This window comes from Rhinoraja longicauda, chromosome 18 (assembly GCF_053455715.1).
Source record: "Rhinoraja longicauda isolate Sanriku21f chromosome 18, sRhiLon1.1, whole genome shotgun sequence".
Taxonomy (NCBI): Eukaryota; Metazoa; Chordata; class Chondrichthyes; order Rajiformes; family Arhynchobatidae; genus Rhinoraja; species Rhinoraja longicauda.
In genome coordinates this window covers 27,714,431-27,740,306 of record NC_135970.1, presented here as the reverse complement: position 1 = coordinate 27,740,306, position 25,876 = coordinate 27,714,431, and the positions used below count along the sequence as shown (strand labels likewise).

General features: G+C 40.9%; 1 protein-coding gene across 1 annotated transcript in view; it reads left to right on the top strand.

The window, feature by feature from the left end:
- znf143b (zinc finger protein 143b) overlaps positions 1 to 17,412 on the top strand; it is a 60,879-nt gene extending 43,467 nt beyond the window's left edge. Inside the window, exons 13-16 of the mRNA XM_078414813.1 lie at positions 4,663 to 4,817; positions 6,594 to 6,755; positions 12,744 to 12,926; positions 16,148 to 17,412. Of these exons, the coding sequence (XP_078270939.1) occupies positions 4,663 to 4,817; positions 6,594 to 6,755; positions 12,744 to 12,926; positions 16,148 to 16,237 (590 nt within the window). The 3' untranslated portion in view covers positions 16,238 to 17,412. The remainder of the gene's footprint in view (positions 1 to 4,662; positions 4,818 to 6,593; positions 6,756 to 12,743; positions 12,927 to 16,147) is intronic.
- The last annotated feature ends 8,464 nt before the right edge of the window (positions 17,413 to 25,876 follow it).

Genomic DNA, 25,876 nt, shown 5'->3' with positions numbered 1-25,876 from the left:
TATATAATTTGTGTTTGAACTCAGTTATGGAACTTATTCAAGGAGCATTACAGGAATATAAACAACATTTGACGGTATGCCATATTAGAAATTAGGACAAATGCTGTAGATTTTAAAAGCATCTTTAAGAAAAAAATGTAGAGAGATTTAGGGAAGGAATTCCAGAACTCAGGCCTTTGGCACCCCGTGGTACACATGCCGATGTAGATCGATTAGAATTTTGAATGCTCCAGAGGCCAGAATTAGAAAATCTCCATTATGTTGGGGGATTATAATGTTTTTGGGAAGAGGATGGGGAAAGTGGATGGATAGGAATGTTGGAAGGGCCACTGTAATGTCCTCCATTCTATTGTACTGGTGAAATGAAATATCCATTAACTTTCTGTTCAGCATTACAATCAAGGAGACTCTTGGAAAAGCTGTGGCACTGGAGTTCTCAATCCCACTCTTTGCCTAAAGTTCAGATTGTTTTTTGACTCTATTTGCCCCATCTTTAATTTTACAATTTGATTGACTAAATATGATGATCATTGTTTCAGAATCAAGTACAAATTTGGATATAAAGCTTTTAAATATGTGGGAAGAATGGCAAGAACAGACAACAGAACAGTACAGGAACAGGCCCTTCGGCCCACAATGTTTGTGCCGAACATGACGCCAAGTTAAACTGTACGTGATCCATATCAATCTATTCCCTGCACATCCATGTGCCTATCGTATCTATCTCCATCACCATCCCTGGCAAAGCATTCGAGGTCCTCACTGCTCTCTGAGTAAAAACAAACTTGCTCCCCGCCATATTTCATAAGTTCATGAGTTATAGAAACAGAATTAGGTTATTCGGCTCATCAAGTCTACTCCATTCACTCATGGATCTATCTTTCCCTCTCAATCCTATTCCCCTCCCCATAACTCCTGCCACCCTTCCTAATCAATATCATCTGCGCAATGAAATCCACACGTTCACCACCCTCTGACTAAAGAAATTCCTCCCTATCTCCTTTTGAAAGGTACGTCCTTTTATTCTGAGACTATGGCCTGTGGCCGTAGACTCTTCCACTAGTGGAAACATCCTCTCCACATCCACTCTGTCCAGGCCTTTCACTATTCGGTATGTTCCAAAGATGTTCTCCTCATCCTTCTAAACTCCAGCGGGTACAGGCCCAGTGCCATCAAGCGCTCATCATATGTTAACCCAATCATTCCTGGGATCATTCTTGTAAACCTCCTCTGGACCCTCTCCAACACCAGAACATCCTTCCTCAGATATGGACCCTAAAACCTCTCTGCCCAAATGCAATCTGACCAGTGCCTCATAAAACCTCAGCATTACATCCTTTTATATTCTAGTCCTCTCAAAATAAATGCTAGCATTGCATTTGCCTTCCTTACTACTGATTCGACTTGCAAATTAACTTTTTGGAAATTCTGCACCAGTACTCCCAAGTCCCTTTGTACTTCTGCTTTCTGAATTCTCTCCCCATTTAGAAAATAGTCTATGCCTTTATTCCTACTACCAAAATGCATGACACCACAATTTGCTACTCCATGTTCGATCTGTCACTCTCCCAACCTGTCCTTCGGCAGAGTCCCTGCTTTCTCTACGCTACCTGCCCCTCCACCTATCTTCATATCATCTGCAAACCTGGCCACAAAGCCTTCAATCCCCTCATCCAAATCATTGATATATAATGCGAAGAGCAACGGCCTCAGCACCGACCCCTGCAGAACACTAGTCCTTGGCAGCCAACCAGAAAAAGTCCCCTTTATTGCCACTCTTTGCCTTCTGCCATCCAGCCAACCTGTTATCCATGCGAGTAATTTTCCTCTAATTCTGTGGGCTCTCATCTTCTTTAGCAGTCTCACGTGCAGCACCATATCAAAGGCCTTCTGAAAATCCAGGTAATAAACATTCACTAGGTCTTCTTTGTCTATCCTGCTATTTACTTCATCAAAGAGTTCCAACAAATTTGTCAGACATGATCTCCCCTTCATAAAACTATGTTGACTTTGACTTATTTTATCATGTGCTTCTAAGTACTCATAAACTACACCCTTTATAATGATCTCTAAAACCTTACCAACCACTGAAAAATGGGCTATAGTTTCCACTGGTAGACACAAAATGCTGGAGTAACTCAGCGGGACATGCAGCATCTCCAGAGAGAAGGAATGCGTGACGTTTCGGGTCGAGACCCTTCTTCAGACTGATGTCAAGGATTCTATTGTATCGCATTGTATCACTTCCCAGGCATAATTTTCCAGTGGTCCAATGTCCACTCTTGCCTTTCTCTTACTCTTTATATATCTGAAGAAGCTTTTGCTATCGTCTTTTATATTATTGGCTAGCTTACAATAATATTTCACCTTTAAAAACTTTTTAAGCTTTAAAAGCTGTTTTTTAAAAGCTTCCCAATCCCCTAGCTTCCCACTATTCTTTGCAATGTTATATACCTTTTTTAGTTTTATGCTGTCTTTGACTTTCCTTGTCAGCCACACTCACTTCATTCTCCCCTTAGAATCTATCTTCCACTCTGCCATGAAAAGATCGCACACCTTCTGAATTATTCCCAGAAATTCTTGACGTTGTTCCACCGTCATTCCTGCTAGATCTATTAAACTTTCCCACTCTCACTTTCTAGCTATGCCCTCTAATGTTGGACATTTCCACCCTGGGAAAAAAGGTTTTGTTTAACCTATCTATGCCTCTCATATTTTTATATACTTCTATCAAATCTCTCCTCAACCTCTGATGTTCCAGAGAAAACAGTCTATCCAATAATTCAAAATTTAAATCAACCCAACTCTAAGAGTGAAAAGAGATTCCACAGTAGTAACAACTAAGAGATTATTGTTATTAAAAACCTTAAAATATAATCTTAAATACACGAGACAAATGGTTAATCCAAATAGCATCTTGTAAATTAGATTTATACCCTAAATGCCATAAATTTGTTAAGAAAAGCATAAGCCTTTCTATAAGAGATAGCAGTATTTATTTGGAGATACGAGACTGAAGATGTTGGAATCTGGAGCAAAAAAAAACTGCCAAAAGAACTTTATGGGGCAAAAAACTTTGTCAGTTATTTTGCTGTACTGTTCTACATATCTATGTAACTTATATGTTTAAAGTGAGATTTAATAATAACCTGAGGGGCAACTTTTTCACACAGAGTGTGGTAGGTATATGGAATGAGCTGCTAGAGGAGGTAGTTGGGGCAGGTACTATAACAACATGTAAAAGACATTTGGACAGGTACATGAACGGGAAAGGTCTAGAGGGATATAAGGGGCAGGTGGGACTAGGGTAGATGGGGCAGCTTGGTCAGCATGGGCAAGTTTAGCTGAAGGACCTGTTTCCACACTGTATGACTGCAACTTCTATGGAGGCAAATAAATGTTCAATGTTTTGGGTCAAGACATAGTGTGGAGGGAAGATGGCTGGTATTTTGGAGTGAGTGAGGGGTAAGACAGAGGCTGACAGGTGTGTTTGTATGGGAATGATGGACAGATGGAGTCAGGTGGGAGAGGGGATAGGAAAGGTGAACAAAGGAAATATCCTAGGTAGATGTGTGTCTGGATGATGGGCAGGGGGAACGAGGTTGGGGAGGGTGATGAGCATAGGTTACAAGGATGAGAAAGGTGAACAAAGGAAAAGAGAACCTTGGTAGAAAGGAATACAAAGGGAGTGGATTTTTATGGAATTGGAAAATTCAATATTTATATAATTGGGCTTAAGCTACCCCAGAAGAATGTGAGGTGTTATCACAGTTTGCGTTTGGTTTCACTGTGACAGTGGAAAGTAGACAGGACAGTTGAAATAGAATATAACTGGAAGCTCAGGGTGGCATTGCAGACAGAGTGCAGGTGCTCTGAAAATGATTACCTAACCTACACTTGGTCTCACCAATCTAGAGGTTGGCCACTTTGCAAGCAATTGATCAGGTTGGAGGAAGTGCAGGTGATTCTTTGCCTGAACTGGAAACCTAAAAGGTCTATGTAGGTTCTTGGATGGTGGTAAGGGAGGAAGTGTAAGGACCAGTGTTGCATCACTTGCAGTGGTAGGGGAAAGTAATCCAAGGAACAGATAGGGTGGGTGGGAAGTGAGGAGTGGATCAGGTAGTCAAAAGAGAGAGTGATCCCTGCGGAAAGCCAAAAAGAGAAGGGGGTAATGAGAAGTTGTGTCTGGTGGTGGGATCCTATTGAAGTTGACAGAAGTGACGAAGAATGATGTGTTGGATGCGGAGGCTAGTGGGATAAAAGATGAGAGACAAAATAAGTCGGCTTTAACACGCAGGTCACGGGGAGAACACGTGACAGAGGTCAAATAATTTATAAACCCACACATCTTTGAGATGTAGGAGGAAATCAAAGCACCCACAGGATACACCCAGTCACAAGGAGAACATGTAAACTCAACACGGACTGCACCCAAGGTCAGGCTCGGACCCAGGTCTCTGGCGCCGTGAGATAGCTGCTCTATTGCTGCGCCATTGTGCCATCTGAGGTGATAGACTGTTTATTAAGCTATATGATAGTTTCTTTAGTGGCGCTGTACATTTGACATTCATAGCTTTGAATCAACCTTTTTTGGTCAGTAAAATATTTCCAATATAGAAAAAAGAAGCTGCATTTTGTTTTTGTACAATTTTATTTCAAAAGTTACCTCTGGGGATGAAATCCTGAAGGGCCAACCAATTACCTATGTAACAGGAGTTGAAGAAGACACAGGGTTGTCTGGACAAGTTACTGCTGTTACCCAGACAAATGTCAGTCAACACATGGCTCTTATTGCTCAAGATGGTACGCAACAACAGGTAAGAATAAGACTAATTGTAAGTCAACCTTTGCTTGATGTTTTTACTATTTTCAATCTAAGTTATGTTTTGCTTTCCTTAAAACAAAATGCATTTTTCATGCAACCAAGTTATAAAATCACAAAAAATCTCATCTGTTAAACACTATACAGTCTCTTCAATATCTCTTAAGATTGCCCAGAGGCTAGATGCAAATGCTTTTATTCATTTCTATGGGATTGAAATATAAAAGCGAGGAATCCTTACCACCACTCAACAAGACAAAAGCCAGATCTAATCAAGAAGACAGTACCCTTATGACCCCTTGTTTGTAACGGAATAACTATGACAAGGGCTTAGGGACAATTTGACGATTCTTTCCAGCTATCCTAAGAGTAATGCATGTGTGGGAAGAGAAACAGAATTAAAGGTTCAGGTCAGAGATATCCTGTCAGAAAAGAAGTAAAAGAGACACCACAGAGGATGAACGAGGTAAAAAGAAGGGTCTCCGACCAGACACATCAACTCAGTTTCTCATCCCACAGATGCAGCCGGGTCTGCTAAGCATTTCCAGCATTTTCTGTTTTTGTTTTAGATTTCTCGCATCTGTAGACATTTTGATTTTCACACTTGAACATTCATTGGCCTGAAACATTGACTCCGTTTTTCTCCCCATGAATGCTGTTCATCGTGCTGAATGTCTCCAGCACTTTGTTTTCATGTTTTGCTCTCAAGTGTGGTGATGAGGAAGACCATTAAAAAAAAAAATCCATACTGTCACTTAAGCATTTAGATTCTGACATTATCATCAAACTGATGTGGTTTTATACTTTAACTCCAGAGCCACAAGAAGTCAGAGTGGTGACATTGGGTTTCATTAACTGCTTCTGCATCCTTTAGATAGCTGACGTTTTATTGCTCAGGGCATGATCGTTACATTCTAAATGCTGTGTAATTCTTCCAATATTTGAATAATTTACATCCATACATACAATGGTTTATATTTCTGTATAGTACTTGTTTTATCCTATGAACAGAGTCAGAGTCGTACAGCATGGAGGCAGACAGCAACAGGGTTTGATAGACATTAGAAAAATCCAAGGACATGAGTTTAAAGCAGGAAGGTAGAAAAGCAGCTGTGATCTTATTGAATGGTGGGGCTGGATGCCTATTTCATCTACTATTTCCCATACTCATGTTCTTCTCATGAAACAGTAATGTACGATTTTGTTGCATAAAAAAAAAGGAAAGAATGCATATTATTAATAAATAAGGTCAGAATAATGGGAATTGTGACCATGTTATTTAGATTTTAGATTTAGATTTAGATTCTACAGCGCGGAAACAGGCCCTTTCAGCCCACCAAGTCCGCGCCGCCCAGCGATCCCCGTACATTAACACTATCCTACACACACCAGGGACAATTTTTTTACATTTTACCCAGTCAATTAACCTACAAACCTGCACGTCTTTGGAGTGTGGAAGGAAACCGAAGATCTCGGAGAAAACCCACGCAGGTCACGGGGAGAACGTACAAACTCCATACAGACGGCGCCCGTAGTCAGGATCGAACCTGAGTCTCCGGCGCTGCATTCGCTGTAAGGCAGCAACTCTACCGCTGCGCCACCGTGCCGCACTATACGTTATACGTTGCCTATATATATGTTGCCACTGATTAAATTATTCTGCCCTCAAACAAAATCTTTGGTTTTGATTCCTGTGTACATTTTCGTCACATCAGCTAGTTGTTAAACAAAGATTCAGCTCTACATGCTGAAAGTTGTTTATTTCTTACAGGTCAGTATTTCTCAGGCAGATCTGCCAGGGATTGGTAATACCATAACAATGGTAACACAAGATGGCACTACTATCACAGTCCCTGCGCATGATGCAGTTATTTCAACACAGGATACTCATTCAGTCACGATGGTAACCACAGATGGTTCAGATGGTCAACAGGTAAATAGGTTTTGTTTTTATGTTTGATGTTGCTGAAATCGACAACGTAAAGGATTTTTTTTAACTGTTGCCAATCGCAGGGCCACCCTAGTGATTTAACCAATTAGAAATCTTATTGTGTTCCTTCACAGATTTTTAATGTTTTTCTGAAAATTGTTTAATTCTTATCTTTTACTAAAACCAAATCCACTGTATCCACATTTTCTCATGTGTGCCTTTACCATCAATATCTTATCCGACCCAAGCTTATGCAGCATGGCCAATACAAGTCAAAACTATTTTGCATCCAAAAATGTTTGCCTTTTGTTTTTGGTTTTCAAAATTGGCCTGAATACAATATGGTTGCTGCCTTAACATTGGATATGAAAGTATTCATCTCAAATTCCATGCTCCCAGTCAGTCAAACGTAGCTTGATTAATTGCTATATTTAAGTAATGAACAGATTATCTGATGGTGTTTTTAGACAATAGACAATAGGTGCAGGAGGAGGCCATTCGGCCCTTCGAGCCAGCACCGCCATTCAATGTGATCATGGCTGATCATTCTCAATCAGTACCCCGCTCCTGCCTTCTGCCCATACCCCCTGACCGCTATCCTTAAGAGCTCTATCTAGCTCTCTCTTGAATGCATTCAGAGAATTGGCCTCCACTGGCAGAGACAGAGAATTCCACAAATTCACAACTCTGTGTGAAAAGGTTTTTCCTCACCTCAGTTCTAAATGGCCTACCCCTTATTCTTACTGTGGCCCCTGGTTCTGGACTCCCCCAACATCGGGAACATGTTTCCTGCATTTAGCGTGTCCAATCCCTTAATAATTTTACATGTTTCTACAAGATCCCCTCTAAACCTTCTAAATTCCAGTGAATACAAGCCCAGTCGCTCCATTCTTCCATCATATGACAGTCCCGCCATCCCGGGAATTAACCTTGTGAACCTACGCTGCACTCCCTCAATAGCAAGAATGTCCTTCCTCAAATTAGGAGACCAAAACTGCGCACAATACTCCAGGTGTGGTCTCACCAGGGCCCTGTACAACTGCAGAAGGACCTCTTTGCTCCAAACCTCAACTCCTCTCGTTATGAAGGCCAACATGCCATTAGCTTTCTTCACTGCTTGCTGTACCTGCATGCTTACGTTTAGTGACTGATGTACAAGGACACCCGGGTCCCCTTTTCCTAACCTGACACCATTCAGATAATAATCTGCCTTCCTGTTCTTGCCACCAAAGTGGATAACCTCACATTTCTCCACATTCTACTGCATCTGCCAAATTGCAGAAAATTGTGGACGTAGCTCAGACCATCATGCAAACCAATCTCCCTTCCATTGACTCCTTCTACACCACGCTGCCTCTGCAGGCCACCAGCATTATCAAGGACCAGTCTCACCCTGGTCACTCCCTCTTCTCCCTTCTGATATCAAGCAAGAAGTACAGAAGTTTGACAATGCTTACCTCCAGATTCAGAGACAGTTTCTTCCCAGCTGTTGTCAGGCAACTGAACCGTCCTCTCACTAACTAGAGAGCGGTCCTGATCTCCCATCTACCTCATTAGAGATCATCAAACTATTTTTAATTGGACTTTAGCTTGCACTAAACATTTTCTTGTATCTGCACACTGTAGTTGGCTTGATTGTAATCATCTATTGTCTTTTGATTAACTGGATAGCAGGCAACAAAAAGCTTTTTTTTGCTGTACCTCAGTACACATGTAAATACTAAAATATACTAAACTTTAAAGTTCTTCAAAAGCTATTTCTTTGATCATTGGCCTTATCAAGAGACTTGTCAATTAAAAAAATATCTTGGGGCAATTGGCTCTCACAAAGCTTTATAAAATTAAAGGTTGAAGTTTTATCACAACAAATAGCATCTAACTCGTCAGATTAGAGTCTGATAAAACAAGTCTACCATTCATTAACAGCTGTCTTTGGCATAAAGACAGAAAATACTGCAAATAGCAGTTCAGATACAATCTATGGTTAACATTTTAGATCAGTGACTTTTTTCATTACCACAGCTGTCACTGACAGGCCAGTTATATTCACTTTAAATTTCTGTTGAACTATAATCACTTATAACTGATTAATTAGCAATTCAAAATAATTCACTAAAGATCATAATTAGATCGACATAACTTAAAAGAAATAAGGGATGAAGGGATTAAAAGTAACATTAGCAAATTTGCAGATGACACAAAGCTGGGTGGCAGCGTGAACTGTGAGGAAGATGCTATGAGGTTGCAGGGTAACTTGGACAAGCTGTGTGAGTGGGCGGATGCATGGCAGATGCAGTTTAATGTGGATAAGTGTGAGGTTATCCACTTGGGTGGTAAGAATAGGAAGGCAGATTATTATCTGAATAGAGTTAAGTTAGGAAAAGGGAACGTACAACGAGATCTGGGTGTCCTAGTGCATCAGTCACTGATGGGAAGCATGCAGGTACAGCAGTCAATGAAGAAAGCCAATGGAATGTTGGCCTTCATAACAAGAGGAGTTGAGTATAGGAGCAAAGAGGTCCTTCTACAGTTGTACAGGGCCCTAGTGAGACTGCACCTGGAGTACTGTGTGCAGTTTTGGTCTCCAAATTTGAGGACGGATATTCTTGCTATTGAGGGCGTGCAGCGTAGGTTTACTAGGTTAATTCCCGGAATGGCGGGACTGTCGTATGTTGAAAGACTGGAGCGACTAGACAATAGACAATAGACAATAGGTGCAGGAGTAGGCCATTCGGCCCTTCGAGCCAGCACCGCCATTCAATATGATCATGACTGATCATTCTCAATCAGTACCCCGTTCCTGCTATCTCCCCATACCCCCTGACTCCGCTATCCTTAAGAGCTCTATCTAGCTCTCTCTTGAATGTATTCAGAGAATTGGCCTCCACTGCCCTCTGAGGCAGAGAATTCCACAGATTCACAACTCTGACTAAAAAGGGTTTTCCTCATCTCTGTTCTAAATGGCCTACCCCTTATTCTTAAACTGTGGCCCCTGGTTCTGGACTCCCCCAACATTGGGAACATGTTTTCTGCCTCTAACGTGTCCAACCCCTTAATAATCTTATACGTTTCGATAAGATCCCCTCTACTCCTTCTAAATTCCAGTGTATATAAACCTAGTCGCTCCAGTCTTTCAACATATGACAGTCCCGCCATTCTGGGAATTAACCTAGTAAACCTACGCTGCACGCCCTCAATAGCAAGAATATCCTTCCTCAAATTTGGAGACCAAAACTGCACACAGTACTCCAGGTGCGGTCTCACTAGGGCCCTGTACAACTGCAGAAGGACCTCTTTGCTCCTATACTCAACTCCTCTTGTTATGAAGGCCAACATTCCATTGGCTTTCTTCACTGCCTGCTGTACCTGCATGCTTCCTTTCAGTGACTGATGCACTAAGACACCCAGATCACGTTGTACGTCCCCTTTTCCTAACTTGACACCATTCAGATAATACTCTGCCTTCCTTTTCTTACCACCAAAGTGGATAACCTCACACTTATCTACATTAAACTGCATCTGCCATGCATCCGCCCACTCACACAACCTGTCCAAGTCACCCTGCAACCTCATAGCATCTTCCTCACAGTTCACAATGCCACCTAGCTTTGTATCATCTGCAAATTTGCTAATGGTACTTTTAATCCCTTCATCCAAGTCATTGATGTATATTGTATATAGCTGCGGTCCCAACACCGAGCCTTGCGGTACCCCACTAGTCACTGCCTGCCATTCTGAAAGGGACCCATTTATCCCCACTCTTTGCTTTCTGTCTGTCAACCAACTTTCTATCCATGTCAGTACCCTACCTCCAATACCATGTGCTCTAATTATGCCCACCAATCTCCTATGTGGGACCTTGTCGAAGGCTTTCTGAAAGACGAGGTACACCACATCCACTGGCTCTCCCCTGTCAATTTTCCTAGTTACATCCTCAAAAAATTCCAGTAGATTAGTCAAGCACGATTTCCCCTTCGTAAATCCATGCTGACTCGGAACGATCCTGTACTGCGATCCAAATGTTCCGCAATTTCGTCTTTTATAATTGACTCCAGCATCTTCCCCACCACTGATGTCAGACTAACTGGTCTATAATTTCCCGTTTTCTCTCTCCCTCCTTTCTTGAAAAGTGGGATAACATTAGCTACCCTCCAATCCACAGGAACTTACCCGGAATCTATAGAACATTGGATAATAATCACTAATGCGTCCACAATTTCTAGAGCCACCTCCTCAAGCATCCTGGAATGCAGACCATCAGGCCCTGGGGATTTATCAACCTTGAGTCCCATCAGTCTACCCAAAACTTTTTCCTGCCTAATGTGGATTTCCTCCAGTTCCTCTGTCACCGTAGGATCTCTGGCCACTAGAACATCTGGGAGATTGTTTGTATCTTCCTTAGTGAAGACAGATCCAAAGTACCGGTTCAACTCGTCTGCCATTTCCTTGTTCCCCATAATAAATTCCCCTGTTTCTGTCTTCAAGGGACCCACATTTGCCTTGACTATTTTTTTCCTCTTCACATACCTAAAAAAGCTTTTACTATCCTCCTTTATATTATTGGCTAGTTTACCCTCGTACCTCATCTTTTCTCCCCGTATTGCCTTTTTAGTTATCTTCTGTTGCTCTTTAAAAGAGTCCCAATCCTCTGGCTTCCCACTCTTCTTTGCTATGTTATACTTCTTCCCTTTTATTTTTATGGTGTCCTTGACTTCCCTTGTCAGCCACGGGTGCCTCTTACTCCCTTTAGAATCTTTCCTCCTCTTTGGGATAAATTGATCCTGCAACTTCTGCATTATTCCCAGGAATACCTGCCATTGCTGTTCCACAGTCTTCCCTGCCAGGGCCTCCTTCCAGTCAATTTTGGCCAGCTCCTGCCTCATGCCTCTGTAATCCCCTTTGTTATACTGTAATACTGACACCTCCGATTTTCACTTCTCCCTCTCAATTTGTAGAGTAAAACTTATCATATTGTGGTCACTGCCTCCTAATGGCTCATTTACCTCAAGTCCCCTTATCAGGTCAGGTTCATTACATAACACTAAATCCATAATTGCCTTCTCCCTGGTAGGCTCCAGTACAAGCTGTTCTAAGAATCCATCTCGGAGGCACTCCACAAACTCTCTTTCCTGGGGTCCATTACCAACCTGATTTTCCCAGTCTACCTGCATGTTGAAATCTCCCATGACCACCGTAGCATTACATTTGTGACATGCCAATTTTAGCTCCTGATTCAACTTGCACCCTATATCGAGGCTACTGTTTGGGGGCCTGTAGATGACTCCCATTAGGGTCTTTTTACCCTTACAATTCCTCATCTCTATCCATACTGATTCTACATCTCCTGATTCTATGTCACTCCTTGCAAGGGAGTGAATATCATTCCTTACCAACAGAGCTACCCCGCCCCCTCTCCCCACCTGCCTGTCTTTTCTATACGTTGTGTACCCTTGAATATTCAGCTCCCAGCCCTGGTCCTCTTGTAGCCATGTCTCAGTGATTCCCACAACTAGGCTTGTATACACTGGAATTTAGAAGGATGAGAGGGGATCTTATTGAAACATATAAGATTATTAAGGGGTTGGACACGTTAGAGGCAGGAAACATGTTCCCTATGTTGGGGGAGTCCAGAACCAGGGGCCACAGTTTAAGAATAAGGGGTAGGCCATTTAGAACAGAGATGAGGAAAAACTTATTCAGTCAGAGAGTTGTAAATCTGTGGAATTCTCTGCCTCAGAAGGCAGTGGAGGCCAGTTCTCTGAATGCTTCCAAGAGAGCTACATAGAGCTCTGAAGGATAGAGGAGTCAGGGGGTATGGGAAGGCAGGAACGGGGTACTGATTGAGAATGATCAGCCATGATCGCATTGAATGTGGTGCTGGCTCGAAGGGCCGAATGGCCTACTCCTGCACCTATTGTCTATTGTCTAAACCATATTTGAGCTTGTGTGTTTTGTAACTTTTACACAATTAACAGCACCTTTTCCCTAAAGGTTGCTATCGTGACTCCAGATTGTGTGATGAGAGGTGAGACGACAATCGCTGCACTACAGGCTGCATCTGTTGAGGTGGAAAAGATGGTTACCCATCAACACCATGAGCATCATTTAGTAACTGGAGGAGCACGACCGGTTACGTTACTAGCTACAGCAAACGGCACTCAGATTGCGGTGCAGGTGGGTTTCGAACGTTCTATCTTTGTTTAAAGAAAACAAATCTATTACCTACTTTGTTCTGCTACTATACTCTGTTTCTTGACTCTTATTTCTCAAGAAATGTAATGAAAATTCATGCTTTGCTTTTTAACTTGTAAATTTTTTACAGTACACAAGAAAGCTATTTTTGTCAATTGAGGCCATGCATTTATTGCATTGTCAATATTATATTCACTCCTGTCAATGTAGTAAAAATTTAGTTTAGTTTAAAGATGCAGCGTGGAAACAGGCCCTTTGGCCCACTGAGTCTGCACCGACCAATGATCACCCATACACTTGGGGACAATTTAGAGGGGCCAATTAACCGACAAAGCAGCATGACTTTGGAAATGTGGGAGGAAACAGGAACACCTTGAGAAAACCCACACGGTTACAGGGAGAACATGCAAACTCCACATAGACAGCACCTGAGCTCAGGATTCAACCTGGATCTCTGGCACTGTAAAGCAGCAACTCTACTGCTGTGCTACCCAATGATTCCAAGGATAAAATAGACTGTTAGACTAGTTTCTACAAATTTGAATACTACCACAGTATCTGAGAAATGTAAATAAAAATATTTGAGTAAGAAATTATAGTAACCACTAAATTACTGGTTTGTCGGTAAAAAACATCTTGCCATCGATGCTCTTTGAGGAAATCTGCAGTCCTCACATGTTCAGCCTTTATGTAACTTTTGACCTGTAACAATACACTGCAGATATAAAGGTATCTTGCATTATTTGACAAATCCTGCCATTTTCTTTCACCCAGACCTTGTCGTTGAAGGAAGGTCACAATAGAGGATGGTAATAAGTGACATAATAAAATTAGTTAATTTACTGCATTTTGTATCAAAATGGTTTTGCATGCGTAACAATCTGATTATTTTATTGCTTAATTTAAATTAACCTAGAGAGTTGTGAATTTGTGGAATTCCCTGCCTCAGAAGGCAGTGGAGGCCGACTCACTGGATGCGTTCAAAAGCGAATTAGATAGAGCTCTTAGGGCAAGCGGAATCAGGGAATTTGGGGAGAAGGCAGGAACGGGGTACTGATTGTGGATGATTAGCCATGATCACATTGAATGGCAGTGCTGGCTCGAAGGGCCGTATATGCCTATTTTCTATGTATTTATGTATCTATGTATCTATGTAACTACCTCAATGGAATAAAACTTTCAATTCATGAGATAGTAATTGAATTTTGAAATAATTGGAATTAATGATCTGTTGATATACATCTAATCATCTGCGTTAGTGCAGAATGCATGTTTGAAGATGGAAAATATTTATTTAATCCCTTCAGTGGTTCAATGGTTGTTTATTATGACATGTACCAACGTACAGTGAAATTCTTTTTTTGCATACAGTTTAAATTATTATTATACATGAGCACAATCCCAGATTAAGTACAAAGTGTATAGAAATAGCTCACTGAGAGCATGTATGAAAGTTGCTAGGTCTGTTCCCCATTTCCTATACCAAACAACACTGGCTAAGTCGATTTTATATGACTCTTTAAAGTTTTTTGGACCATTCCAAATCTGGATGCAACAAGTAGAATGGATAAGGGAGAGCCAGGGATGTGGTGTATCTGGACTTTCAAAAAGCCTTTGACAAGGTCCCACACAAGAGATTAGTTTGCAAAATTAGAGCACATGATATTGAGGGTAGGGTATTGACATGGATAGAGAACTGGTTGGCAGACAGGAAGCAAAGAGTAGGAATTAACGGGTCCTTTTCAGAATGGCAGGCAGTGACTAGTGGGGTGCCGCAAGGCTCGGTGCTGGGACCTCAGCGATTTAGACGAGGGAATTAAATGTGACATCTCCATGTTTGCAGATGACACAAATCTAGGTGGCAGTGTGACCTGCGAGGAGGATGTTATGAGGCTGCAGGGTGACTTGGATAGGTTGGGTGAGTGGGCAGATACATGGCAGATGCAGTATAATGTGGATAAATGTGAGGTTATCCACTTTGGTGGCAAGAACAAGAAGGCAGATTATTATCTGAATGGTGTCGGATTAGGAAAAGGGGAGGTGCAACGAGACCTGGGTGTGCTTCTACATCAGTCACTGAAAGTAAGCATGCAGGTACAGCAGTCAGTGAAGAAAGCCAATGGCATGTTGGCCTTCATTGCGAGAGGATTTCAGTTTAGGAGCAAGGAGGTCCTACTGTAGTTGTACAGGGCTCTGGTGAGACCGCACCGGGAGTATTGTCTGCACATTTGGTCTCCTAATTTGAGGAAGGACATTCTTGCTATTGAGGGAGTGCAGCATAGGTTCACCAGGTTAATTCCCAGGATGGCGGGACTGACATATGATGAAAGAATGGGTCGACTGGGCTTCTATTCACTGGAATTTAGAATGATGAGAGGGGATCTTATAGAAACATATAAAGTTCTTATAGGATTGGACAGACCAGATGCAGGAAAAATGTTCCCGAATTTGGGGAGTCCAGAACCAGGGGTCATAGTTTAAGAATAAGGGGTAGGCCATTTAGGACTGAGATGAGGAAAAACTTCTTCACCCAGAGAGTTGTGAATCTGGAAATCTCTGCCACCGAAGGCAGTGGAGGCCAATTCACTGGATGTTTTCAGGAGAGAGTTAGATTTAGCTCTTAGGGCTAAAGGAATCATGGGATTTGGGGGAAAAAGCAGGAACGGGATACTGATTTTAGATGATCAGCCATGATCATATTGAATGGCGGTGCTGGCTCGAAGGGCCGAATAGCCTACTCGTGCACCTATTTTTCTATTCTATGCAGTGCAATATTTAATTGCAGACTGTTATTTACACAATGTAATTAACATTTTTACCATCTATGCATCTTTTGCTATCACATTTTATCAATAAAAACATTACTCAACAATGAGCAAGATTCTGGAAAACTGAAATGGAAGCAGAATTGCTGAAACTATTCAGAAGACACGGCAATTTTGCTGGGTGAGACTAACAGTTAATATTTGAGGAACTTTCATAATGAAACAAAATTAACAGAAATATTAATATTGTTTTCCACTCCATAATTGCTATCTGACCTGATGATCATCCCCACTTTCTTCTATTTTTATTTAAGTTCCATGTATGATATTTGATTGACAGGACATCGTATACATGACTTGGCGATGAGAACTGAGAAATGCAGTTTTGTGCATAAGACCTATTGAATTTTACAGCTCATTTGTTGTAATTTTTTACAGCTTGGAGAGCAACAGTCACTGGAGGAGGCGATAAGAATAGCATCTAGAATACAACAAGGTGAAACCTCAGAAATCGATGAACATCAATAAAATAATTATTGAAAATATCAGGGCCACAGTTCTGCCTATTTCTAACAATAGCTGTACTGTAAAAAGTATGCAGATTTCATTACGTGCAGGCCGTATGTAGCTTTTAAACAACATATCTAAAGCTGCAATATGTTGTGAATTTCATAAATGTCATGAATTTCTTCCGCTTCATTTAGTTGAAGATAAATTAATGAGACAAGATATGTGATTGTGTAAACCAGTTCTGGCAATCTGAGCATTAATTTATCTCCAGGTTTCCCATCAGAAATGTTGCATACTGTTCTAATTTATTTTGCCATTATTTAGGATACACCATAATGTTAAAAATTATAAACAGTATCTTCAAACCACAAAAATTGAAATGAATGCATGGATGAGCAGTGTTTGTGGTACTACTAATTATCAATTAATAGATGTAGACATTATTCCAAACTTTACCAGGCACGTGTATTTTCCTCTTGATTTTCAGAAAAACATTTAATTTTTTTTTAATGGTATATTGCAGCTTTAAAATATGAATTATCACTGCCTGCAGATTCTGCACAGTCTGGACTAGACAAATCAGGTTCTTGATATTAAGGTACTTTAAACTGTAGGCCCAAAAATGTGCCTGGGCATGCTTTAAACGCTTAGATCTGCATGAATTTCCACAACGGGGAATATTATATTACATTCTCGTAAAAGCATTAAGGAGTTTAACACATTTGGGACTACAGTTTTACACTTAGGACAATTGATTTCTTACAATTAAAAGATATTTAATCTTTTGCCTGTGACCAATTACTTGTAAATACATACTAATGCCACAGATGTAACCTACATTTTACTTTTTACAGACGATCATGTAAAAGTTTAAAACAACAGATTTTGGTTGTGCAATATTAAAGTCATACAACTTAAATTCATGTTGCTTTATTGAAAATTATCACCCTTTTATTCACCTTTTGTTAGGTATTTTTCTGAAAGTATTTTAACTTAAAGCAAATGAAAACCCACAATAAATCGCTCCTAAGACTTGCTGAATATATAATGATGAATCCAGTGTATAGGGTTTCAAATAAAGTTTGCTTAAATTTGAGCAATAACTCGATTTGTAGAAATATTAGCTGATATACTAAAACATAGATAGTTGAGTTAAAGAGACTTTAAACAAGATCTTAATGTTCTCTATAAAAAATGGAGGAATGGAATTAAGATGTATTGAAATAGCTTAATTTATCAGTAATAATTTTAGGAAATACTTTTTATATATTAAAATGTTTTGTAAACTCTTTCTCTTGTTTTTTGAATTTTATGCACTGAAACTTGAAAAACATGGCTTGCTTCGGAAGATTGTGAATTCTAATGCTATCACAAAACTTGCTCACATAATTTACAATTACTCAACTATCTTACAACTGAGAAAGTTGTTAGAGCTATTCTGTGAATGAGAGTATAAAATGTTCTTGTATTCCATTGGTTCACCTAAAGTTGACGATTAAGTGGCTGTCGTTGAAAAACATTTGTAACTTATAGGACCATAAGACATAGGAGCAGAATTAGGCCATTCGGCCCATCGAGACTACTCGCCATTCAATCATGGTTGATCTATACTTGTCTCTAAACCCCAGTCTCATGCCTTCTCCCTGTAACCTTTTACGCCCTTACTAATCAAGAACCTATCAATTTTTGCTTTAAAAATACCCAATGTCTTTGCTTTCACACCTGTCTATGGCAATGAATTCCACAGATTCACCATCCTCTGGCTAAAGATATTCTTCCTCATCTCCATTCTAAAGACTGTTATTCTGAGACTGTGCCCATTGGTTCTAGACTTGCGATTACAAGAACATCCTTTTGACGTTGATTATATAAGCCTTTTATTATTCGGTAGGTTTTAATGTGATCCCACCTCGTTCTGCTAAACTCCAGCGAGTGCAGTCCCAGAGCCATCAAATGTTCCTCATACATTAACCCAATTATCCCTGGAATCATTCGCATTAACTTATATTAAAGTTACATAAAAAATATCCTTCCTTAGATATGGGGCACAAAACTGCTCACAATATTCTAAATGTGGGCTCACAAGTGCCTTATAAAGCCTCCGTTTTACATCCTCGCTTTTATATTCTAGTCCCCTGGAAAAGAATGCTTGAAAATGCATACCTCCAGATTCAGGGACAGTTTCTTCCCAGCTGTTATTCTCTTAACAGCTAAAGTGTGGTCCTGGCCTCACATCTACCTCATTGAAAACCTTTGAACTATCTTTAATTTGACTTTGTCTTACACTAAATGTTGTCTCCTTTATCTGTGCATTGTGGATGGCTTGATATAATCATATATAGTCTTTGACTGGATATCATGCAAACAAATGCTTTTCGCTGTACCTCAGTACACGTGACAGTAAACTAAACTAAACAGCATTGCATTTGCTTTCCTTACCACCAACTCAACTTGTCCACTCTTTTGGGAATCCTGCACCAGTACTCCCAAGTCCCTTTGCATCTCCAATTTTTCCATCCCCTTTCCATTTAAAAAGTAGTCTCCACCTTTATTCCTTCTACGAAGTTGGCTACACTGCATTCCATTTGCCACTTCTTTTCCCACTCTCCCAACCTTCCCAAGTCCACCTGCAGACTCCCTGCTTCCTCAACACTACCTGTCCTTCCACCTATCTTTGTATCATCGGCATTCTTGGTCACAAGGCCATCAATTCTATCATCTAGATTATTAACACATTACATGAAAAGTAGCGGACCCAACACCAATCCTTGAGGAACACCATTAGTCATCGGAAGCCAATCAGAAAAGGCCCCCTTTATTCCCAATCTCTGCCTTCTGCCAGTCAGACAATCCTATATCAATGCTAGTACCTTGCCTCTAATGCCATGGACTCCGATCTTGTTTAGCAGCATCACTTGTGGCACCTTATCAAAGGGGTTCTGAAAATCCAAGTAAATAATATCCACTGATTCACCTTTGTCTATTCTGCTTGTTACTTCCTCAAATAATTTCAACAGATTTGTCAGGAAAGATCTCCCTTTCACAAAACCATGCTGACTGGTCTATTTTATCATGTGCTTCAAGTGCCCCGAAACCTCATCCTTAATAATGGATTCTAAAATGTTACCAACCACAGTCTAACTGACCTATAATTTATTTTGCCTCGTTCCCTTAAACAGTGGAGTTACATTTGCAATTTTCCAGTCAGACACCATGGAAACATGCCTTTCAGCCCAACTAGCCCACACCGACCAACATGCCTCATCTACACTAGTCCCACCAGCCTGCACTTGGCCCGTAATCTAAATCTATCCTATCCAGGTACTTGTCCAAATGTCCCTTAAATGTAACAATTGTACCTGCCTCAACTATCCTCTGGCAGCTCGTTCCATGTACCCACCACCCTTTGTAAAAAAACGTTACCCCTCAGGCACCTCTTAAATCTTTCCTTCCTCACCTTAAACCTATGTCCACTTGTTTTTGATCCCCCTACTCTGGGCAAATGACTGTGCATTTACCTGATCCTTTTCTCTTGCGATCTTGTACTCTATCCCTCTAATGATCTTTACACAGTCGTCTGGAGCCATTTCTGACCTGAGTGATACTTGAAAGATTGCCACAATCTCAACAGCTACCTGTTGTCTTGCAAAACTGATCAAATCAACACTCCAAATAATATTAATAGCATTTTCTTATTGATAGTCTGTTTTCAAAAAGGCTGATGAATTTTGCCAGTGAAATACCTACTTAAATTTTGAATTACTTCTGAGGTGTTTCTGATGTGAATTCCATCAATTGATTTTTTTTTTTTAAATAGTAAAATGTTAATGATCCTGTGCTTTTGTGTAATATCATTGTTGATCTTTAATGGCAGAACAATTTCCTGGTAAGGATGCTTGATTTTCTTAATATGGAGTATTCTTTAATATTCTTACAATTTTAAGTTGAATTAGTAAAGCATTACACATATTGACCACAAAATAACTTTTATGCATTTTTGACTGTCTAGGAATGGATAATTAAAAACAGTGTATTTAATGTAGATAGCCAACAGGTTAAACAATATTAAAATACAATAATATTGCAAGTACACACAATATAGAAGTTATAGAAAACTACAATACTATTTGAAGTGAATTAACTGAATGTTTCCTGAATAGAAAATTAGTCTTTGATATGTCTTCAGAAGAAGGGTCCCGACCCGGGACGTCACCCCTTCCTTCCCTCCAGAGATGCTGCCTGACCCGCTGAGTTACTCCAGCATTTTGTGATACCTTTGATTTGTACCAGCATCTGCAGTTATTTTCCTACACATGTGTTTGCATGTTCTATAAAAGCATCACCTCCATGCTTCAAAGTATAATCATGACCAAAATATATCAATATATTGATATTTGGAGAGAACAAGTATTTAATACATAATTGATGTCAGAAGATTAACAAAACTATATTGTATGCTTTTGTAAACGTTTGATCACACCTTGCTCTGGTCACCATGCATTTAAATTACAATACAATACAATACAATACAATATATCTTTATTGTCATTGTACCCAGGGGTACAACGAGATTGGGAATGCGCCTCCCATACGATGCACTAATTTAGGTAATTTAGACAGCAGCAACCCAACGAAACGAACAGTTATAACAGTTTTGGACAGGGTAAAGTGCAAGTTGATCTATGCGTTGTGGCCATCCGGCTCAGCAGGACCGGTTCATAGCAGCTATGGCCCTGGGGATGAAGCTGTTCCTGAGTCTGGAGGTGCGGGCATAGAAGGCCTTGTATCGTCTGCCCGATGGAAGGAGTTCGAACAGACTGTTGCAGGGGTGTGAAGAGTCTTTGTGGATGCTGGTGGCTTTTCTGAGGCATCGTGTGTTGTAGATGCCCTCCAAGTCTGGTAGCTGTGTTCCGATGGCCCTCTGAGCTCTATGGACTACCCGCTGTAGAGCTTTCCTTTCTGCCTCCGTGCAGTTGAGGTACCACACAGGGATTCCATGCGTTAGGATGCTCTCTATGGTGCAGCGGTAGAAGGTCGTCAGCAGCTGTTGGGGTAGACCAGACTTTTTCAGTGTTCTTAAGTAGAACAGTCTTTGTTGTGCCTTCTTGACCAGCGCAGCAGTGTTATTGGACCATGTTAGGTCCTCCGAAATGTGAGTGCCCAGAAACTTGAAGCTGGACACTCTCTCCACACTGACCCCATTGATAGAGATCGGGGCATATTCCCCGTTATGTGACCTACGGAAGTTGATGATCAGCTCCTTGGTCTTGGTGGTATTTAGGGACAGGTTGTTATCCGAGCACCAGTCCGCCAGGTTCTGCACCTCCGCTCTATAGTTTGTTTCATCCCCGTTGGTGATCAGCCCGATCACCGTTGTGTCATCTGCAAACTTGACAATGGTGTTGGTGTCGAATGCAGGAACACAGTCGTGTGTGAAGAGGGAGTAGAGCATGGGGCTCAGAACACAGCCCTGTGGTGTGCCGGTACTCAGGGTGATAGTGGAGGACAGGTGCGGGCCCATTCTCACTGCCTGCGGTCGTTCCAGCAGGAAGTCCAGGATCCAGTCACATAATGACGAGCTAAGGCCTAGCTGGTGGAGTTTGGTGATGAGCTTGGTGGGGATGACCGTGTTGAAGGCGGAGCTATAGTCTATGAATAGCATCCTCACGTACGTGCCCTGTCTCTCTAGGTGAGTCAGGACAGTGTGAAGAGCCAGAGAGATGGCGTCCTCTGTAGATCTATTTGCCCTGTATGCAAATTGATGTGGGTCCAGTGAGTCAGGGATGCTGGATTTGATGTGTGAGAGGACTAGCCTCTCAAAGCACTTCATGACAATCGGCGTTAGGGCAACCGGGCGGTAGTCGTTCAGGTTGGAGATCTTTGCTTTTTTCGGCACCGGAACTATGATAGCCGACTTCAGGCACTTGGGGACCGTAGCCAGAGATAATGACAGGTTAAAGATCCTGGTGAATACCTCAGCCAGCTGTTCAGCACAGTCCTTCAGTACCCTTCCTTGAACACCATCCGGTCCTGCAGCCTTGCGTGGGTTGACCCTTTGCAGAGTGCGTTGTACCTCCTGTGTGCTCAGTTGCAAGACCTGTCCCACCGCCTCGGCTGGGGTTCTTTCACTCAAGGTGGTTTTGCCAGTTTCAAAGCGGGCAAAGAAGGTGTTACGCTCGTTGGTCAATGCCATATCGCTGTGGGGGCAGGCAGGGCTGCTCTTGTAGCCAGTGATGTCCCTGACACCCTGCCACATGCTTCTGGTGTCCGTGGTGTTAAAAGCCACAGCTTGCTTAGAGAACAGTTACCATTTCTCTACTAAACCAAAGTTTCAATTTCTGAACTATGCATGACTTAATGCCTCACTTGTTCAACTAGCAATTTCAACACCTTGAAATGATAGTACGTAATCATAGCAGTGTGAATATATAATTGCTTTTGGTGATTATTGCGCATTGACAGATATTTTCCACATTTAGAAGTTTCACTCAGTACTATACACATCTTTTAATGTCTCACGGTATTGACACTGCTAGAAGTTATATTTAATTGGCCTCCTTGAGACATTTCTAAAATGAACAAATATACGCAGCAACCAAATGAAACAATTTTCGATAGAATCGATTTAAGACTTTTGTTGCATCAAAAAGACAAAACTAGAATGAGACAATATTTATGATTAATTTATTTTGTGATTAATTTGTATGTTGTTTTCAGTTTAATGTTAAATCTGTGTTAATATAAAAATGCTACAGCTAGAAAAGGGAACTGTATTGGGCGGACATGCATAAGGGTCTGGAAAAATTTATAGAGGTAATCATTGTATAATAAAGTTTGAGATAAGGATTGACAGAAATATAAATAGTGGAGAGATCAAAGTAATAGACTGGAAAAAAAAGCCATCCAATTGGGAAGGCAGATAGGAAAGAAACCTGAAGAAAACTGTTGACAGAGATAAGGCAATGGACAATTGAGATCAAAGTGAGTTTGGGAGAGATCAAAAGACTTCAGATAAGTTCCCATAAATGGAATGCTCAGAGAAAAGTGTTTAAGCAATAAAGACTGTGATCATAGATTATAGATTTAAAATATAATTGAGAAGGCAACTATGAAATGGCCCTTAAAATTATTTTTTAAATCATTTTTTTACTAGAACATGGCTGTTACGAGATGAGATGAACTCTCATCGTCCAGGGCCAGGTTACTAAATATGTTTTCCCCACTTATCACTGAAACAATTATGAGGGATAAAACACGGAAACAATAAATAAAACATGGAAACATGGTATAGTCGCTTTTAATAGACATAATCCAGTGGTCTAAATTAATGATCTAGAAATATGATACTAAATTGCAACACATCAGATGGGAATTTAAATAGGGTCCCAACGTCATGTTGCAGAAGTTAGATCGGTCTTCCTGAGGGTGAACCCAAGGAAAGCAACTGGCCCATATGGAGTCCCTGGCCAAGTCCTTAGGAACTGCACGGACCAACTAGTGGGAGTGTACACAAACACCTTTCATTTCTCCCTCCTGCGTTCTGAGGTGCCCACCAGCTTCAAGATGACCTTTATCATCCCGGTGCCAAAGAAAAGCAATATTTTATGCCTTAATGACCATCGTCCAATGGCCTTGACATCCACTATCATGAAGTGCTTTGAGTGGCTGTTTAAATCAGCAGCACACATTTAGGGTGACACAGTGGTGCAGTGGTAGAGTTGCTGCCTTACAGTGCCAGAGACCCAGGTTCGATCCTGCCCATGGGTGCAGTCTGTACGGAGTTTGTACGTTCTCATCATAACCCTGTGGGTTTTCTTCAGGAGCTCCAGTTTCTTCCCACATTCCAAAGATATACAGATTTGTAGGTTAATTGGTTTCAGTAAGAATTTTTAATTGTCCCTAGTGTGTAGCATAGTGCTAGTGCACAAAGATCGCTGGTCGGCAAGGACTCAGTGGACCGAAGGGCCTGTTTTTGCGCTGTATCTCTAAACTAAACTAAACTAAACATTAAATCAAGCCTATCGAGCAGGCTTGATCCACTGCAATTCGACTACTGCCACAACAGGTCCACAGCTAATGTCATCTCCCTGGCCCTACATTCATCCCGGGAACACCTGGATAAGAAGGGCACCTACGTCAGACTCCTATGCACAGACTACAGTTCCAGACTACATGCCATTAACCCAACCAAGCTGATCTCCAAACGTGAACTTGAAATATCTAATTCGACTTTATCGGACTTTATCTTGCACTAAATGTTGTACCCTTTATCCTTTATTTGTACACTGTGGATGGCTTGATTGTAATAATGTATAGTCTTCTTTAATTGGATAACACACAACAAAACTTTTCAGGCTTACCTCGGTGCACGTGACAATAATAAACAAAACAATACTTAACTAAATTCTCGTTAACTAAATAGAACAGAACAGCACCACACAAGAACAGGCCCCTTGGCCCACAATATTTGTCAGATATGTTGCCTAGTTAAATTAATTTCCTCTGCCTACACATGATCTGTACCCCTCTAATCCCTGCATATTCACAATGTACAGTTAAGGAAAAAAGGTACAACATTTAGTGCAAGATAAAGTCCGATTAAATATCTTTCAAATGTATCCAATTAGGTAGATGGGAGGTTAGAATAGCACTCTAGCTGGTGAGAGGACAGTTCAGTTGCCTGATAACATTTGGGATGAAAATGTCCTTGAATGTGGAGGTCCCTGAATTCACAGCTGGACCAGGGTAAGGGTACTTCAAAACTTCTAAACCTACCAGGTTTGCTAGAAAATTTTAATATATTATGTAAAATATAAGTGAAATAAAGGTGTTTATTCACAAAATGCTGGAGTAACTCAGCAGGTCAGGCAGCATCTCAGGAGAGAAGGAATGGGTGACTTTTTTCGGGTCGAGACCCTTCTTCAGACTGTCTGAAGAAGGGTCTCGAAGAAGGGTCTCGACTCGAAACGTCACCCATTCCTTCTCTCTTGAGATGCTGCCTGACCTGCTGAGTTACTCCAGCATTTTGTGAATAAATACCTTCGATTTGTACCAGCATCTGCAGTTATTTTCTTATACTAGTGAAATAAAGGTATGTTTTGTGCATTAATAAGAATAACACCAGCAAATCTGCTGTTCCAAAATCCCATGGGTGATCAGTTTATCAACTTTACTGTCTACATTTTTCAAAATTGCAGTATAGGCAAAGGTTTATCGAGTTGCCCCGAAATTGTGTTAAAGGGATTTGTTTTGAATTTGCTGTTTTGGAAAATATTATCTGGTTGAGTCATTTAGAAATAAAGGGAATCTGTACATCTGCAGCTTAATTATGACAGTGAACCAACAGGATAGAAAAGGCAAACAAGATCACACTTAAAATAGTATTTGATTAACTTTGAAACAATGTAAAATGGCAAACTTTGTCAAATAGCTGTCGATTAGATTTAACAAGTTTGATGTAATTAAGTGTTTTTATTTTGGGGGAAAGAGCTCCAACAATAAGACACAAAAATTGCTAGAGTCCAATTTGATGTAATAAGGAGCCGTGTATTGATTGTTCACTGTTTTTGAAATGCTGCGTAGTTCTTTGCAATCGACAGGAACAAAAGGTGCCCGGACATGTCGTTTAAAATGAGGGGAGGCGGTGCAGGACAAAGG